General features: G+C 42.3%; 1 protein-coding gene across 2 annotated transcripts in view; it reads left to right on the forward strand.

The window, feature by feature from the left end:
• NLK (nemo like kinase) overlaps positions 1 to 18,456 on the forward strand; it is a 249,330-nt gene that overhangs the window by 170,395 nt on the left and 60,479 nt on the right. For both annotated transcript variants that reach the window (XR_005747103.1, XM_040338431.1), the window contains exons 4-5: positions 4,026 to 4,132; positions 12,897 to 12,982. Coding sequence is in view for 1 of the 2 variants with exons in the window: in XM_040338431.1 (XP_040194365.1) it covers positions 4,026 to 4,132; positions 12,897 to 12,982 (193 nt within the window). In the remaining variant the exon portion in view is untranslated. The remainder of the gene's footprint in view (positions 1 to 4,025; positions 4,133 to 12,896; positions 12,983 to 18,456) is intronic.

Genomic DNA, 18,456 nt, shown 5'->3' on the forward strand with positions numbered 1-18,456 from the left:
AAATTCACAAATTTCCAGAAAAGTAAAATAGGGGAAATCTTCCAGTGGGGGACACTAGTTCCGGTGACCTGGGGGGGTCCCAAGAGATTCCCTCAATTTGCAGGGATTTCCTATTACTTCATGTTTGACTATGAACCAGGAAGTGAAGGAAAATCTCCACAATGGGACATAGATGATGGGGGGGGGGGGGGGGGGGGAATCTGACAGGTTGTAACCTTTACCTGCTCCAAAAAGAAAAAAAAGTTTTGCTGATAGTTCTTTAAGGTTACGTTTTCTGCGTGGAGTTTATCCTTAAAATACCCGGTGATCCTATCCTGCAAGTCTATTTTCAGGCACTTCTGTTATAGGTGGAGAACAGTCTTCAAATTGTTCCCATCTTGTCACATGAGTTTATGAGGGGAAGTTAAAATAACTAATTCAATATGCATTTTACCGGTATAGTCCTCTGTTGTCACATCAGGAAACTTGCCCTTGGAACCATCACTGGAGATTATGCTTTTAGGAAGGAAGTGGCTGAAAAAAAAGGTTACAGGAGATCATCACTACTAAAATGCAACAAAAGATGAAAAAAGTGTAAAAAAAATATATATTCTTCTAATGCCGCGTACACACGATCGGAATTTCCGATGAAAAAAGTCAGACGGAATTTTTTCATCAAATATTCCGACCGTGTGTGTGCCCCATTGGATTTTTTTCTTTCGCAAATTCTGCCGGACTTAGAAAGAGAACATTCTGGACTTAGAACGAGAACATATTGGAAATTCCGTTCGTCTGTATGGAACTCAGACGGAGAAAAAAACACGCATGCTCAGAATCAAGTCGACGCATGCTCGAAACCATTGAACTTAATTTTTCTCGGCTCGTCGTAGTGTTGTAGGTCACCGCGTTCTTGATGGTTGGAATTAGGTGTGACAGTGTGTATGCAAGACAGCTAGAACGGAATTCCGTCTGAAAAATCCATCGGAGTTTATCCCGAAGGAAATTCCGATCGTGTGTACAGGGCATAAGTGTTTTTGAAGTCTTTCAGGACTTGGTATTTGCAGGACTGGAATGGCAATTGCACTGTTTTTATGTACAGCATATCTCTTGTCAACCTGCATTCAACCAGAAGTGAAAAAAAAGTAAAAAGCAATATATGGTGGGGAGACTCCTGAGGATGTAAAAACCTGGAGCGCAAGTTGTGCTTTGACCCCCTTTATCCAAGTGCTCCCTCACCCCTCCCCCCCTCCCCCCCAACAAATTTGGTTGGTTTGGAAGCTTAGAACAGCTTTGGGAGCTCTGGCTGCAGTTTGCTCTGAGTTTTAGGACACTCTGGTAATAGAGCATGTGAGCGGGCACATGGAACTATGTTCTATACAAAGCCAGAGCCTATTTGCAAGGATTTTACAGCTGCTCTTCAATAACGGAAATGGTAATCTAGCCAAGAGCTAATCTCCTGCAGATTTAGTTTCCATAAATTAAAAGCTGCTTTTTTTGTCAGCAATTGTCCTTTATTTCATAGTACATCATTAAGATTCTTACAAATAATATCCATGAAAGTTAGAATTAAGTGCTAAGCTTGAGGCTTAGACATGTATGTGGTCATTATGCCACTTCAGTGTTTAAAGACCAGTTACCACTTAAAAACGAACACACCCCTGGGAATGCCCAAAGAAATTCAAAAATGATGGTCTCCTTGTTTGTCCTCTCGTAATCAGGACACATCCTCTATGGTTTTATCCTATATCACGATTAAAGCCTAAAGGCCCGTACACACGGTCGGACTTTCGGCCAACAAACTTCAAAATCAACAAGTTTTCACATTTGTCCGATCGTGTGTACGCTCCAACTTTTTCGGGTTTCATCGGACAAAAAGTTCGGTCTGCAAACAGACAAACTTTACGACAACAAAAGTCCGATGGTGCCTAGTCCGACCGTGTGTACAGCAAGCCATCGGACTTTTGTCCGAAGTACAAACACGCATGCCCAGAACCAATGTTAAAATCAACCAACAATAGCAGAAGTTAACCAAAGGGTGGCGATAAAGAGCAGAAAAGAGCAGAAAAAACACGTGATGTTGGGAAAGTTTTAGAAAAGTTTGCAGAAAAGTCAGAGCGTGTGTATGCGATGGGTGTGACCTGACAAATCACTTCGGACAAAAATCCAAGGGAAAGTTTGTCGGACGTCCGACCGTGTGTACGAGGCTTTACTGTGATTTGTTATACAAATTCTGAGACTATATAATTTGTTTAGTTAATGCTTACCCATGGAACTTTTGTCTTTTTATATATCTAATGCATTGTGTTATATAGTTGTATAGTGCTTGCTGAAACCTTTAGGTATACTGATTGCTGTATTAGACTTTGTGGTCTGTGTATAGAATGAATTGCATGATTTATTTTTGTGTATAAAAAAAAGTACAATAAAAATCAGTTTATAATAAAAAAAAAGACCTAGTGCCACTTAATATTTCTAGGTGTTTATACTTTCACCCATGTTTAGTTCAGTGAATGGCACCCAAAGTTAGGGCTTTAAGTGGCATTAAAGCCCAAACTAAAAATGTATTATATTGCAGCTTACCAATCAGTAACGTATTCATTTCTAGTTCCCTCTTGTTGAGTATATGGTGTACCCTCTAAGTTTTGACCTATTATTTCTGTTTCCCATTGCTTTCAATGGTAAGGAGCGGTGGAGGAGCGGTAAACACACCGCTCCTCTCACCGCTCCAAAGATGCTGCTAGCAGGACTTTTGGAGCGGTCCTGCTAGCGCACCGCTTGGCTTTCACACTGGAGAAACAGCATCCGCTGTTTAGGGTCGGTTTGCAGGCACTTTTTTTTAGTGCAAAAGCGCCTGCAAACCGCCCCAGTGTGAAAGGGGCCTAATGCACTAGGCTGCACACACCTGTGGCAGCCACCACATGTAAGAACTGGTTAGCTACAATGGGCCATATTCTGAGTAAATATCCGCCTGCTTCGCTTAGGGCACTTACACTCCGCTGTCCCAACTTACTGGAGCAGGTGTTGTATTCCCCAACCACTTGCTCCATAAGTTGGGACAGCGGAGTGTAAGTGTCCCAGCGTAGCCTGGCGGATCTCCAAGGGGGCGGCTTCTATTCAAATGAAGCGCGCCCCCGATACAAAAGAACTGGGCATGCGCCGGGCTGCAAAAAGCCCAGTGCGCATGCTCCAGTTCTCGGCGGAAAACGTCAATGACGCCGACGTGTGCGTCATTGACGTAAAGTCGTATTCAAGAACGACTTACGTAAACGACGTATCCGACGAAAAAACACGACGGGGACCCGACGCCATCCGTAACATGGCCTACGCGAGACTTGCGGAAACTTACCCCTCATATAGCAGGGGTAAGTTTCCGCTTACGCAAACGACGTTAGCGACGGTTACGCGACGCGAACTCGTTCGTGAATCGGCGTAGAAGGATCATTTGCATACGCAAATGACTCCTTCACTTAAATGCCATCTAGCGGCGGCCGGCGTCATTGCATTTAAGATCCGCCAGTGTAAGTGACTTACAGATGGCGGATCTTAAGTGTATCTATGCAAAAATGATTCTGAGAATCAGGAGCATAGATACACGGGTCAAAAAAGGGAGTTACGATGGAGTATCCTGAGTTACTCCATCGTAACTTTACTCAGAATATGGCCCAATATGTTTTTGGGTTTATTGCTGGTTTCACTGAGCATGCTGTGCCATTTAACTTGGTATTCTTTCGCTGCACCGGATGCTTGAAAGTTCTTCTGTCTAATTTAGAAGTCCTCAGGTTTAAGAACTGAACTTTGACAAAGCTATTTAAGTAAATTTACACAGCACAAAGTAACAATAATCCAAGCTTGCCCGATTTAGTATAAGGACTGAAATGTATAAACAGTTCCCTGGCTCTTTTTCTGCATTTCTGTTGATAAACTTTGGTTTCAGTAAATTCCTCTTATGCTGTAAACTGGTTTGATTAATGTTTTATATCTGTCTTCGTTGTCAGAGTAAATCAGTTTACGTCATTGTCCTGGTTTCACCTTAACTGAACTCTCAGATATGTTGTCACAGAGTTAATGCAGAGTGACCTCCATAAGATCATCGTCTCTCCTCAGCCTCTCAGTTCGGACCATGTCAAAGTTTTTTTGTATCAGATTTTAAGAGGTAAGTTTATATGTATTTTCAGATTTATTTCATATATCATGCTATTGTTTTTTTTTTTTTTTTTTTTTTTTTTAACTCAGAGGCGCTTGTAATGCAGAAGATGTGTTGTAATGTAGGCATTGATCTTTTTTTCCTTTTTGAACAAAGTAGTGAAAGCATAGAGCCAGGGTCATGTTATTTTTGCAGTCTGCGTCCCCATTAGGTTCCTCTCACTTGTTGACAGAACATGACAAATCTCTCCAGTGGGAACAAAGACTGCAACTTTTTTCAGTAAAATGGTGATGAAAATGCTGAGTCTGTCAGGTTATTACTGCCTGTGTCTTTATGATATGGTGGTTTATAGCTTCCCTAATTTCTTGCCCTGCTGTCAGAGGGGCAGGAGTAAGAGGAAATTTCCCCAATTGGGGAGTAAAAATTTACAAAAGAATTTCCTTTTTCCAAATTTATTTCAAACTAAGGACATGGGAATTTTAAGACTTTCTATCACTTGTCACTTACTGGAGAAAGACACTGGAAACAAAAAAGTTAGTCCAGTACCGTTATGCCTCAGTTTTTTTTTTTTTTTTACTAGTGTCCTTAGGAGAGTGGAAATGTTTTTTTCAGCTCTGGTTTCTCTGTTTTGAAGATTTTTTAATTATCAAGATTAATGCCAGATATGTTAAATCTTGGAAGTCTCTCTGGTCAGCCACCGAACATGGTTTTCCCAATATATTCTGGTGTTCTCTCTATGACAGCAATGAATTTAAGGAGGATTCTCCTGTTTAGAGCAACTGGTAAATTCAGAAGAAAATCCTGGAAAATTCCCAGTTCATTATCTATGCTGGTGTTTCCTCTGCAGAAGTGACCACCATTGGTGTTCCAGGTCACACAAGACTCCACTATACAGTTCAGGCCAATATATCTAGGAAGTCCTTATGAAGTTATTGATCCATTTCATGTCCTTGTCTCTACAACTCACTGTTGTGAGTACCTAGCAGGTAGTAACCACTGGGTTGACGTTTCTCTGTTTTATGTACTGAGAATGCATATATAGGGGCAGATCCTCAAAGAAATTACGCCGGCATATCTCTTGATACGCCGCGTAATTTCAAAATTCCTGCGTCGTATGTTTGTTTTGAGTCCTCAAAACAAGATACGACGGCATCTCGGCTAGATCCGAGAGGCGTACGTCTTCGTACGCCGTCAGATCTAAGATGCAATTTTTCGGCGGCCGCTAGGTGGCGTTCCCGTCGTATTCCGCGTCGAGTATGCAAATTAGCTATTTCCGACGACCCACAAACGTACGAGCGGCCGTCGCATTTTTTTACGTTGTTTCCGTTCGGCTTTTTCCGGCGTATAGTTAAAGCTGCTATATGGTGGCGTACTCAATGTTAAGTATGGCCGTCGTTCCCGCGTCTAATTTTGAAAATATTACGTTGTTTGCGTAAGTCGTCCGTGAATGGGGCTGGCCGCCATTTACGTTCACATCCTTGCAACGTCATTTGGAGCAATGCACCCTGGGAGTTTTTACGGACGGCGCATGCGCAGTTCATTCGGCGCGGGGACACGCTTCATTTAAATTAAACACGCCCCCTACCCGCCGAATTCCGCGCCCTTACGCCGCGAGAGATACACTACGCCGCCGTAACTTACGGCGCAAATTCGTTGACGATTCAAACCAACTCAAAGTAAGTTACAGCGGCGTAGCGTATCTTACATACGCTGCGCCCGGCGCAGATGTATGTGGATCTGCCCCATAATATTTGCTGCAGTAGTAACTATACCTGACCAACCATTGTATGTGGAAAGTTCAAATTCTTCTTTTTTATTCTTAGCATGCCTTTACTTTATGTACTTTGCAAGTTTGCTACATGGGGGAATATTCCTCTTTATTTGCTGCTATGAACTTACTACAGAAAGTAGTTTAATTTTCCCACTTCCTCACTTCCACTTATCTGCACTTGATCTGTCAATCTCAAAGGGGCATAAAAACTGTGTTTGACCCTACATAGTATGTATGGTTATTGTGTCCAGGTGATAGTAAAGCTGGTGGTGGTCACAAGGATTACAAGAGCACGGGGTGATTCACACACAAAAATCAAAATTGACTGGCGAGCATGATGAAGTCACAAGGACTTGCCCTTGGCACTAACCTAGTTTTTTTGATATTTTATTTCTCAGCTGCTGCTTTTGGAAAAAACTGATTCCTTTTTTTATTTTTTGGTCTTCCCTGATGGACCCCATAAGGGTGTACCAGCTTATTCCACCATTTTAGGTGGCTCAGGCAGACCATTATCCAAACTTGTGGTCTAAAGATCAGGTTCCACACTTTCCTGTCAGGGCACACACTGCTAAATCTGACTGCTTCTTGATCTTTTTGGTATCAAGCACATTTTTCCTGATTTGCAAGGCTACCACCTAGTATTTTATTTTTCATAAGCTTACAAGGTGAGTATTTATTTAGGCCTCATCTTATGCCACCTTAAGGCATTGGATCTTGATCTGCATGCTGTCTCTAATTTTCAGGGTTTTTTTTTCTGGTCAGTGTTGGCCTTTGTTGCTATGTTGCCCAAGACTATGTTGGACTGCTTTTGAACAAGGAGAATATAATTTGTTTTGCACTCACTGTAAAATCTTTTTCTTGGAGTCCATTGTGGGACACAGGTCCTTCCATCTGAACTTATTTTCAAGCTTTTAGTACTACTTTGCTACAAAACTGAAGCACGATTGTGGACAGGATTATGCTGTACTGACTAACTTTTTTGTGTGTCCATTTTCCTCGTATGTGGCGGTAACGTGACAGTCCTGTTCGTGGCCATAGTGGGGCTTCAAATTTTAGCTACGGTATATTAGAAAAAGGACAAACTCATACAAAACGGCATGTAGTTGCCATCATCCCGTGATTATTGAAAATATTCGAAAAACCTCAAGGAATGGGATTATGTAGGCAACACATAAAAAACTTCAAAATATATATATAAAAATTATATCAATTTATTACAAAAATGAAAATTTTTACACAATACAAAATATCAAAAATATCAAAGCCTATCATAGTTATACACAATGTACAAAACATGTATGATGCAAATACTGTCCAGCATACAGTACCATCAAGATATCATATAAATATTATTAAACATACAAAAATACAACATTATACTGTCTACATTGAGTAGAAGAGTATCATATGTTGGTGAAAAGACTCACCTACTGTTTAAAAACTTTGTGCCCAAGAGACTGAGCCCAGAGGCCCCCCAAGGGGCAGAGTTGATGGGGTGCAGATGTCTCAAAGGCAGGCTGGGCCAACACAGAGTTCCATGTCTCCTTTACCCATAGGATGGACAGAACTAATACGTTCAATCAAATGGCGCTGAAAGATTCCTAAATTTAGGAATCTTTCAGCGCCATTTACTCAATGTAGACAGTATAATGTTGTATTTTTGTATGTTTAATGGCGGTGATCTGCAATTTTTAGCGGTACTGCGACATTGCAGCAGACCAATCGAACACTTTTGACACATTTTTGGGACCATTGGCATTTATACAGCGCTCAGAGCTATAAAAATGCACCGATTTACTGTGTAAATGTCACTGGTAGGAAAGGGGTTAACACTAGGGGACGATCAAGGGGTCAAATGTGTTCCCTCGTGAGTGTTTCTTACTGTGGGTGGACTGACTGGGGGAGGAGCCAGATCGCTGTTTGTGTCTCTTCTCCCCTGTTTACACATACAAATTCCCTTTCTGGCTCTCGTGCCCATGATAGCGGGTGGACGGTGGCGATCGCAAATGACTCGCATCTGGTCCCCAACCATGCAGTGGGCGCGCCTGCTATGGCTTTTAAAGTGGAAGAGGTACCCATGCAGCGATTTGCGGGAACTTTGCTTTGCCACTCTGCTGACGTATATATCGGCGTGAGCCGTTTGGCAAGTGGTTAACACAGCGTGCAGAGGTTAGGCCTGTTTCACACAAGCAACAGCTTGTATAACAGCATTGTGAACAGCAAGCTTTGACAAAGCATTTGCAAAGCTTTCAACAAGCCTTGTTGAAGGTTTTAAAGTACAATTTAGCTCTAGTTTGTAAATATTGGACACAAATCCTAATGGGATTTCCACTTTAAACAACTTGACCAGGCTTCAGCACTTCTTGAAGCCTGTTGAAAGTCTGCTAGCAGCTTGCTTGAAATGGCAATCGGCACGCCCATTAGGATTTGTGTTCAGCATTTGCAAACTGGAGCTGAGTGGTACTTTAAAAGCTTCAAAAAAGCTTACAAAGAGAACAATTTGAATGAAATGTCATATAAAAATCCTCTTCTTTATTCAAGTTAAGCATTGTCATATTAGACCACATCATACAAAACCCAGGGAAGCCTTTTGATGCATTTTACGCCTCCAGGGCACTTAAAGGGTCACTAAAGGATTTTTTTTTTAGCTAAATCGCTTCCTTTACCTTACTGCATTCCTGGTTTTATGTCCTCATTGTTCGTTTTTGCTCTGATGTTGCTGTAATCCTTCTTTGTTCTGAACACTTCCTGGTTGTCTGTTTCCTGATGAAAAAAGTCATGCGAGCTTTCTCTTTGTGGTCACTAATCAAGGAGGTGTGATTACTGTGTGTCTAAAACCCCACAACACCAATCAGTTTCGTTTTTACAAACCATCATTGCCCATTTGCCCTGTATTGGCTCTGAGTCTCTGTACATCACATAAGCAGGAAACAGCATGCAAAAACGAAACTGAAACTGTAGGTACATTATATGATTTATTTGTATCTATTTTTAATCATTTTTAAAAGGAATCAGTTAACTTTTATGTCTCTATACCCTGTAAACAGTCATTTTAGCAAAAAAAAAATGTTTCCTTTACAACTCCTTTAATTATAACCAATAACAAAGCTTGCTGTTTGCTCTGAAAATGCTTTGCAAAGCTTGCTGTTCACATGGCTATTATACAAACTGAAGCCTGTGTGAAAGAGGCCTAAGGCTCTGTTCACACCTAGGCGTATATACGCCTGTAGTGCGACGCCGCAGCCGCCCCTGAGACGCTGGAGGGATGATTTCACATTGCCCTCTATGGAGACGGTTCACATCTCCACGCCGAACGCCATACGCCTGCTGCCTGAAAACAAGTCCCGGACCTTTTTTTCAGGCGGCTTTCGGCGTTCGGCATAGGAGATGTGAACCATCTCCATAGAGGGGGTACAGCTGCATTCACAATCGCGGCGTTTTGTCGCCGCAAATCGCTGTGCAAAAAGCCGCAATTTGTCGCCGCAATTCGCGGGACAAAACGCTGCGATTTGGTACGCCAAGGTGTGAATGCAGCCTTAAAGCAGCCTTTATCTGCATACCTTCTTGAGTCAGTTTTGTAGAAATGCAGAAAAGCTCAGTCTTAATGTGCTTGTAAACCCCATTTGCTGAAATCTGACCTAAGCACATATATCTGTAGTGTTTACTTATCTCTATCCAACACTTTAAGTGCTATGTCTTTCTGCTGCTTCGGTCCTCTGTTATAAGCATGATAACTTCTGACACGTTCTCCAACATATGAGATAAAAGCAGCTGGAAAATTGTGTACTTAGAGATAGATAAGCAGAGTGCTGGTCTATTCACAGTACAGCTCTGCAAGTTTCTTTGTTCCTCTGTCTATGTGGAGGGGGGTACCTTTCCTCCAATCGGCTCTCACACCGTGTATACCCAAACTCCATGCCCACTGCTGAATCAGGAAACAAGATTTGTTGCTTGATTTGTCTTTAAAGCACACTAGTGCTGTTGAATGGACCAGCCTCAATACCACTTTTTAATGAGTGAAATAAGCATTTGACCCCTTCGCAAAACATGACTTGTATTTGGTGGAAAAACCCTTGTTGGCATTCAGAGGTCAGACCATTCTTGTAGTTGGCCACCAGGTTTGCACACATCTGATGGAATTTGTCCCACTCTTCTTTGCAGATCCTCTCCAAGTCATTAAGGTTTCGAGGCTGACGTTTGGTAACTCAAACCTTCTGCTGCCTCCACATATTTTATATGGGATTAAGGTCTGGAGACGGGCTAGGCCAATCCAGGACCTTAATGTGCTTCTTGAGCCACTCCTTTGTTGCCTTGGTTGTGTGTTTTGGGTCATTGTCATGCTAGAATACCCATTCACAACCTATTTTCAATGCCCTGGCTGAGGGAAGGAGGTTCTCATCCAAGATTTGATGATACATGGCTCTGTCCATCGTCCTTTTTATGTGGCAAAGTTGTCCTGCCCCCTTAGTAGAAAAACGGTGCCAAAGCAAAATGTTTCTACCTCCGTGTTTGACAGTGGGGATGGTGTCGCCGCGACAATGACGCGGCGACGTGGGCGGCCTGCCTTTAAAAGGCTTCCACGCATGCGTCGAAGTCATTCGACAAATGCGAGAGATGGCGGGCGGCAGGACATGTACGGTAGGTCTGTACAGACGACCGTACATGTCCGGGCGGACAGGTTTCCAGCGGACTGTTTTAAAGCAAGTCCAGGAAACAGTTGTCCGCTGGAAACCTGTCCGATCCGCCTGAAAATGGTCCGCTCGTGCCTACACACGGCCAAAGATGTCTGCTGAAACTGGTCCGCGGACCAGTTTCAGCAGACATGTTTGGTCGTGAGTACGGGGCCAAAGAGTTTGATTTTGGTCTCCTCTGACCACAACACATTTACCCAGTTCTCTTCTGAATCATTCATTAGCAAACTTCAGACGGGCCTGTACATGTGCTTTCTTGAGCACAGGGACCCTGCGGGCACTGCAGGGTTTTAGTCCGTCACAATGTAGTGTTACCAATTGTTTTCTTGGTGGATATGGTCCCAGCTGCCTTGAGATCATCGTAGGTAATTCTTTTATACAGGTAACAAGCTGAGATTGGGGGCACTCTTTTTAAGAGAGTGCTCCTAATCTCAGCATGTTACCTGTGTAAGCACCTGGGAGCCAGAAATCTTGCTGATAGGGGATCAAAACTACTTTCACTCATTAAAATGGAAATCAGTTTAGAACTTTTTTGAAATGCGTTTCTCTGGATATTTTTGTTCTGTTTCACTGTTAAAATTAACCTACCATTAAAATTATAGACTGATCATTCCTTTGTCAGTGGGCAAACAAACAAAATCAGTAGGGGATCAAATACTTTTTTCCCTCACTCCTGGTCCCAGAAATATAAGGGTGTGACAGGAGGGCTTCCGGAGACACTTACTACTGTTCTCTGTTGTAAACCTTTTACTAACTTTTATTATTGGTCAGAGTTTCATGTTTTACAAATGTCCTTTCGCAAAGTCCTTTTTAAAATTCAGAATAAAAAGTTTGTCTGCTAACGGAAAAGAAAATCTTGCATTTCTTAGAATATTTTCCCAGCTGAATAGTCGCATCTAGCTTGATGATCATCTCATTATTTTGCCTTTGAGCGTTCTCACTTTTTGTACATGAAAGGATTTGCAGGTTCTTTCATTTTTTCCTCAAGTGCTGACTGCAAATCAAATGTCAAATGTTTCAGAACTTTTTGGATTATTTTGTGAAATTTAAATGCCACTGTTAAAAAAGAAAAAAAATTGCATTGGGAGATGTACCATAAAAGAGCACTTTTGCCTCCAGTTAGTGATACTTGTTATTATGTAACACAGGGTTACTTTCTTTTCTGTGTATGAGTGCAGATCATCCCCAGGATTTCTGTCCATTTACAGAATACTAGGGATAGATACTGTAGCTGCTGACTTTTAATATGTACACTTACCTGTCAAGGGAGCCTGCAATGTTGGCACCCCAGTAGATTTTTGGATCAGCTGCCGGGTGCTGCTGCTGCCGCTGTTCGTCCTAAGGGAGACTGGCAGTGAAGCCTTTCGGCTTCACAGCCGGTTCCTTACTGCTCATGCGCAAAGTGTGCTGCACTTTCTAACTGGCCCTGCGGTGGAGGAAGAAGGAACGGGGCCAAATTTCCGAGGGATGGCGCTGTCTCCCGGAAGTGGAGAAGGGTACCTGTCAAAAACAGGTAACCCTTCTCCCCTCCCCCCCTGAAAGGTGCCAAATGTGGCACCCGAGGGGGGGGGGGGGAAGCAGAAAAGCAGAGTTTCCACTTTTTGGTGGATCTCCATTTTAAAAAGTGCTCCACCAGACACAGCCATGTGTCATGCCTTTTACTAAATACCTTGGACTGTCTACTTTGCAAAAAGGGGTAATTTGAAGGTATTTATATTTCTCTGGCATTTTCAGGCCTCAAGTAGTCAGTACATCAGGATTGATACATTTTCATATATCTATCTATATATCTATCATAGTTTTTGGACTGTATCTTTCCTACAGACTAAATAATATACACTGTTTTTGGTTGGTTTCACCAAAGAAATGTAGCAGAATATATTTTGACGTAAATTTTTGAGGAAAGATTTTCCAAACTTTCTAACACAAATTTTATTTTCAAAACATCCTTTATTTAGCAAACAATAATAGTTTGATTAAATACCACCAAAAGGAGGCTAAAAGCTGAAAATTGGCATAGACAGGAAGGGGGTAATAGTGCCCTGTATTAAAGTGGTTAAAAAAGGCACCAGGCATTTATGAAGCACACTGATAAGCTTACTGTGCTTCCCCCACCCTGCTAAAAATACAGAACTGTTGCTGGTACCTTTTTATGTGTTATATAGCATTTATTTTATTAACTTGTGTATTTCGTGGGATAAATCACATGGGTCATTTAGTTAACACTCTCGCAACAAAAGTCTTCACATATGCATGTTCATGTTGTGGAACAGCAATTCATTGAAACATGTTGTCTTTTTCATTCAATAAGGTCTGAAGTATTTACATTCGGCCGGTATTTTGCATCGAGACATTAAACCAGGGAATCTGCTCGTGAACAGCAACTGTGTGCTTAAGGTAGTGTCTATTTATTTCTTAAATGTATCTGCTAAAAGAAATAAGTGATTAATATTCAATTGGGTCCAACTGCTATTTCAGCTGAGAGTGAATTTTGGTGGGCTGAATCACTCATTGGATTCATTTCTCCCTGAAGCAGTTCACAGCTCGGTCCTCTTACTAGTCTTTAGTGCAGTGTCAGAGCACTTTGTAACAACTGTGCCATATGGGCAGAGACAAAAGTTGTGCTACAGAGGTTTAGCTTTGATGTCCCTGAAAAGATATAAAAAGCAAGTAGGTTCATCTGACTTCCAAAGTTTAAAGCAAATGTTAGGCAAACGGCTAAATACACCAATAACATACATATATAGGAGTTGGTTTTGTCTTGTAAAGGACTTTTTTTATTTTTATTTTTTGAGATTTGAACAGCTCTGCTCTATCACAGCCTTGTAGAGAAGGACATGGGACCTGAGCTTTTTCTGCTGCAATTTCATTTGCATAAAGAGTTCCCTCCCCACCCTAAAACTGGAAAGTGAAAAGAGAAGCAGCACATTGAGCTTATATCTGCTTTACAGAGAATGCAGGAGGCTGATACAAATCCAAATTCAGGTACTTGTATTGCTTGCAGTCAAACACATGTATACATATGTATTTTGCGGAACTGTGTTAATTTGTGTCTTGTATACAGTATATTGTCTTGTATATCCTCCCTGATTCTCAACTTCTGGGGTCCCCCAACGGCTCTCGTGGCTTCTTCCCGCATCAGATAACCCCCTTAGGAGACGCGCTCTCCCGGAGGGTTAACTTGCGGACATGCTCCTGAGTCCAGTATTTGCGTCCATAGACACAAATGCTGAACTCGGCCCGATGCCCGCGCCATTGGATTTGATTGACAGCAGCGGGAGCCGGTGGCTGCACTGCTATCAATATATCCAATCAAGAGCCGGGACACCGTGAAGAGACAGGGACAGAGCGTCCTCGTCAAGAGAAATTTGGGGGTCTGGTAAGTAAAATGGGGGCGGGGGGGTCTAGGGGGGGCCAGTGACTGTTGCCTTTTTTCACCTTCATGCATAGGATGCATGAAGGTGAAAAAAACGTGAGGGTTTACAAGTCCTTTAAGGTTCAGCCACCTCATTAATCTTTTGTGGTAATCTCCATAAAGTGAGTGTTCATAATTGGCCTATGAAAAGAGGTAGGGAAGGACAGATACTTCAGACATTATTAGTGGGGGACAATTTTGCCTTCAGAATATGTAGTCCAATCTCCTTGATAATTCATTTGCTAAACCTTGCCTTCCTTCTCCCTGAAAACACCTCACATATATGCCTTTCCTAGCAAGTCATCTGTTTGGCAAGGCACTTGGCCAGTACATCAAAGCGGTCTCAGATGGGAAGGTTTTACTTCCACAGCGGACGGTCTCAAAACTACCCTCCTCAGGAGCCCCTAGCTTCTCTAAAAGTAGAGCACCTCTCTGCTCTAACCAGGTTTCAACGCCAAAATTCCTTTCGACACAAGGCTTGGGTCACCAAGTCTTCCCCAAAACCCTCTTCACAATGAAGGGGTCCCCTCACTCGTAATAATGGGGGATAATTATTAAGGTTTGCTTTCTCTGGGTCACAGACGTCCCTAACCTGTGGTTTCAAATGGGTACAAATAAGAGTTCAAAACGCTAACACTTTACTAATTCCTTCTTTCAAATTAACCAAAAACCTGCCAAGGGCAGTTGGATTTGAAGAATGCTCTGAACTGCCTCTTGTCCCAGAGATTCTTTGTACCAGTGCTGCCACAAGACAGGTTCAATAGATTCTACTCACATCTGTAAATGGTAGCAAAGCCCTGCGTGAGTCCTATTCTGGATTTTAAAGTGTCTGTAAAGGCAGAATTCTATGCATTAAAGTAAAAAATCTTCTGGGTGCAGCTCCACCCCCCCTTTTTACTTATCTGAGCCCCATCTTGATCCAGCTATGTGCGTGAGGGTAGCGGCTCTCCCAGGTCTCTCTTCTTATTAGCTCACACAGTAGTGAGAGCCATTGGTTCCTGCTGCTGTCAATCGCAGCCAGTGAGCCAATGAGTAGGGGGGGGGGTGCAGCTTGCTTCCTCCCCATAGCAAAAGGCTTGCTATTGGGAGCACTCGGCAGGGGGGAGAAGCCAGAACTGCAGGTGGGGGACCCAAAAAGAGGATCAGGGTTAGCAGGTGAGTATGACGATTTTTTTTTTCTTATTTTTTTATGTTATAACAACCTTTAGAATCACTTTAAAATTTCTCAACACAATTTCACAGGGAATTTGCAAGGTCAGTATTTGCTCTCTGAGACCAGGAGGAATACATTGCATCTGTGGACATCCAAGATGCCTATCTACATGTTCCCATTTTCCCACCTCATCTGTGTTTTCTGCCCTTTGCATTGGCAGACAACCTTTTTCAGTTTCAATGAATAATAAATCTGCGCCACAGATGTGAAAGATTAATCTAATTGAATGAGCAGCAGGTACTATGTCACAATAAATGTGAAAATCAATTTCAGTATAATTATGACCACGCTAAATTAATGAATATATGAAAATAAATGTGTAGTTAACTCCTAAATTTGCCTAATATTGTGAGGAACCTTCAAACTGTGAATAAAGTGACGGTGCAAACACAAATCTACCCAATAACTATCAATCATTAAATAAACCGGTCATAAATCAATAAGTTGTGACCTAACAAAAAAAGTGATAATTGCAACCCCTGGCAAAAAGTATGGAATCACCATGTATTGATTCATTAAAATTGTTTGAAACGAATCGGACATGCTTCAAAACTATTTTCATTAAATATTCCAACCTTCTGGCTTTAAGAAACAGTTAAAAGAAAAGTAAAAACTGTAGTCAGTTGCAATTGTAAAGTGCAAGTAAAATGTACTCAATAAAATATATATGTAAATCAAAATATTTTCCAAAACTCAGTAAATTGTCCAAACACCACGAAGCGCAAACATGCAGCTCAAGTCTGTTATTGAATCACCAAGTGTCCGCCACCAAAATTTCTCTGTCACCTCTCAAAAAAAACTACTACTTGGGAAGTAACCAATTACATGTGCAGATAATAATCACTGGAATCTCCTCTCTCGGGAACCTTTTAGCTGAAATGTGTAAACCACCTTTCTCCAATTAACACCCACATTAATAGAAGTGCAACAAAATCTTCTCCATATTAGATGGTCCAGGTATTAACATAGGGAATACAAGCAGAGTGCCACATAGTGCAAGACCCAAATTCAAGTGTTTATTTAAAACACATGGTTACGCTTACATTCTTCTCCACACAAAAGGGAAAACCAGAATGTATAGCCAAAGCGAGCACCGCCGGCTCCAGCCACTACACAGGCTGCGAGCCGCGGCGGGCTGGTACGAGGTGACGTTGCTCCCAAAATCAGCCTTACATGTTTTGACGTAATGGCGTCATCAGAAGCGGCAGTTTTTCACTGTCCTTCGGCCTATCCCCTGCTCCCAAATGCCTTCATTAAGGCATCACCTCTACTCAGCCAATTCAGGACATCCAAATCAAGGGCAGTTTAGACAACCTTCAGGACTTCTCTCCCGTTTAGTTATCGTACAATGTCCACAGGACAACTCAGATGCCACAGGTCTTCAGCTGGGTGATCAATTTAAATAAAATCTGCTCTCCAGCCTTTCCTTCCCTGGAAATACTTGGGTTTGGTCCTAGATGCATTCTAAGCAAAAGTCTTTCCAGAAAAAATTATTTCTCGAAGAACACATGCTTGAGAATGGAGATCAAACAAATCCCATATTGAAATTCTCCATGATGAGTTTTAGAGCTAATGGTAGGTAGCCTCCTTTTTTGAAGCAGTACTTTTAGCCCAATTTCATTCAAGAACTCGTCGTGAAAACATCTTGTTGAACAGGAAAAAGCAAGTCCATTCCTTCCTATCACCGGAAAGTTATCAGAACAGACACACGTCTCTCAGGCTGGGGAGTGCTCCCATCCCTAACAGTCCAAGGAATATGTTCATTGAGGGAAGCCAAATTCCCCATTAACATCTTGAGCTCAGAGCAGTGAGGTAGGCACTGCAATACTGACAGGGCCGGAGTGGGACTCATTTTCAGCCCTGGAGTTTCAATGCTTAGACCAGCCCACTTTAGTTCACGACTATTAAAATAATGTAATGAATACCTCAAAATATAAGTTTGCAATGGCGCACTGTTCTCTACAGCCTGTAATTCATACTATTTTTCAAAAAATATTTCCAATTCAGTGCAAATACAGTAACCTAAGTTTTGCTTCACAGTGAAGATTTATTAGAATAATAAATAACAGGACAGTATCATCAATGCAGCCTTACTGTGCCCCATCAATGCAGCCTTATTGTGCCCCATCGCTTGCAGCATTACTGTGCCCCATCGCTTGCAGCATTACTGTGCCCCATCACTTGCTCATTACTGTGCCCCATCACTTGCTCATTACTGTGCCCCATCATCACTTCAGACTCACCACAATCACTGCCCTGGCACCGATTTGAGCTGAGGCTGCAGCACTCTCCTTCTCCCCCTCTTGTACATTGGCATAACCAGAGTTATTGGCACCCGGGGCAGAATTTCTTTTTCCGCCCCCCCTTATATAAACATCCACTCTGGCCCTCCAGGAGGATTACCAATAATAACACGTCCAGGAATCCCCCGTGCACGGGAATCACACTGCCCGCTGCACCCCCGGCTACAGGGATCTGCCAGTATAACAAGCACATGTCCCAGTATAACAATGACATGCCCCAGCATAACAATCACATGCCCCAACATAACAATCACATGCCCCAGCATAACAATCGCATGCCCCAGCATAACAATCACATGCCCCAGCATAACAATCACATGCCCCAGTATAACAATCACATGCCCCAGTATAACAATCACATACCTCATATCAGCATGGAAGATCATGCACATCTGTGTTCCTCCTCCTCCTGTGTGTATACAGGAAGAGATCAGACACAGAGCCAAGGAGGTGGCTGCAGTCAAGATCTTTCTCCCGACACTTGGCTCTGCTCCAGCAAGATCCACTGACTCACTGAGAGGCTGACAAGGTCCCGGCCAATCCAGGCAATTTTGTCTTAACCTGATTGAGCCATATTACCCAATTGTTTATACTATTTGGGAAGAACCAGCTATTACAATAGCAAACGACTATTCCAAATGTGAAATTTTCAGGTGAAATTCTACTTGTGTATGGCGAGCTTTAGTGTTTGGGGATGGGTTAAAACAAATTACAGGGTGCATCTGACCTAAACAAGGAATATATGAAAATCCTATTGCAAATATGAAAGCTAAGACCACCTGAATGTGAGGGTTAATTGCTACAGAAAAAAGTGTGAGGAGAACAGCATGACACCCTAGAACCCATCTTTGGGGAACAGCAGTTGTGCAAAAATACCCAACGGAACCAGCTGTGTGCCCACATACAGTAATCATTTCATGCCGCTGGGTTCCTTTATATA

Source organism: Rana temporaria, chromosome 2 (genome assembly GCF_905171775.1).
Source record: "Rana temporaria chromosome 2, aRanTem1.1, whole genome shotgun sequence".
In the NCBI taxonomy this organism is placed as follows: Eukaryota; Metazoa; Chordata; class Amphibia; order Anura; family Ranidae; genus Rana; species Rana temporaria.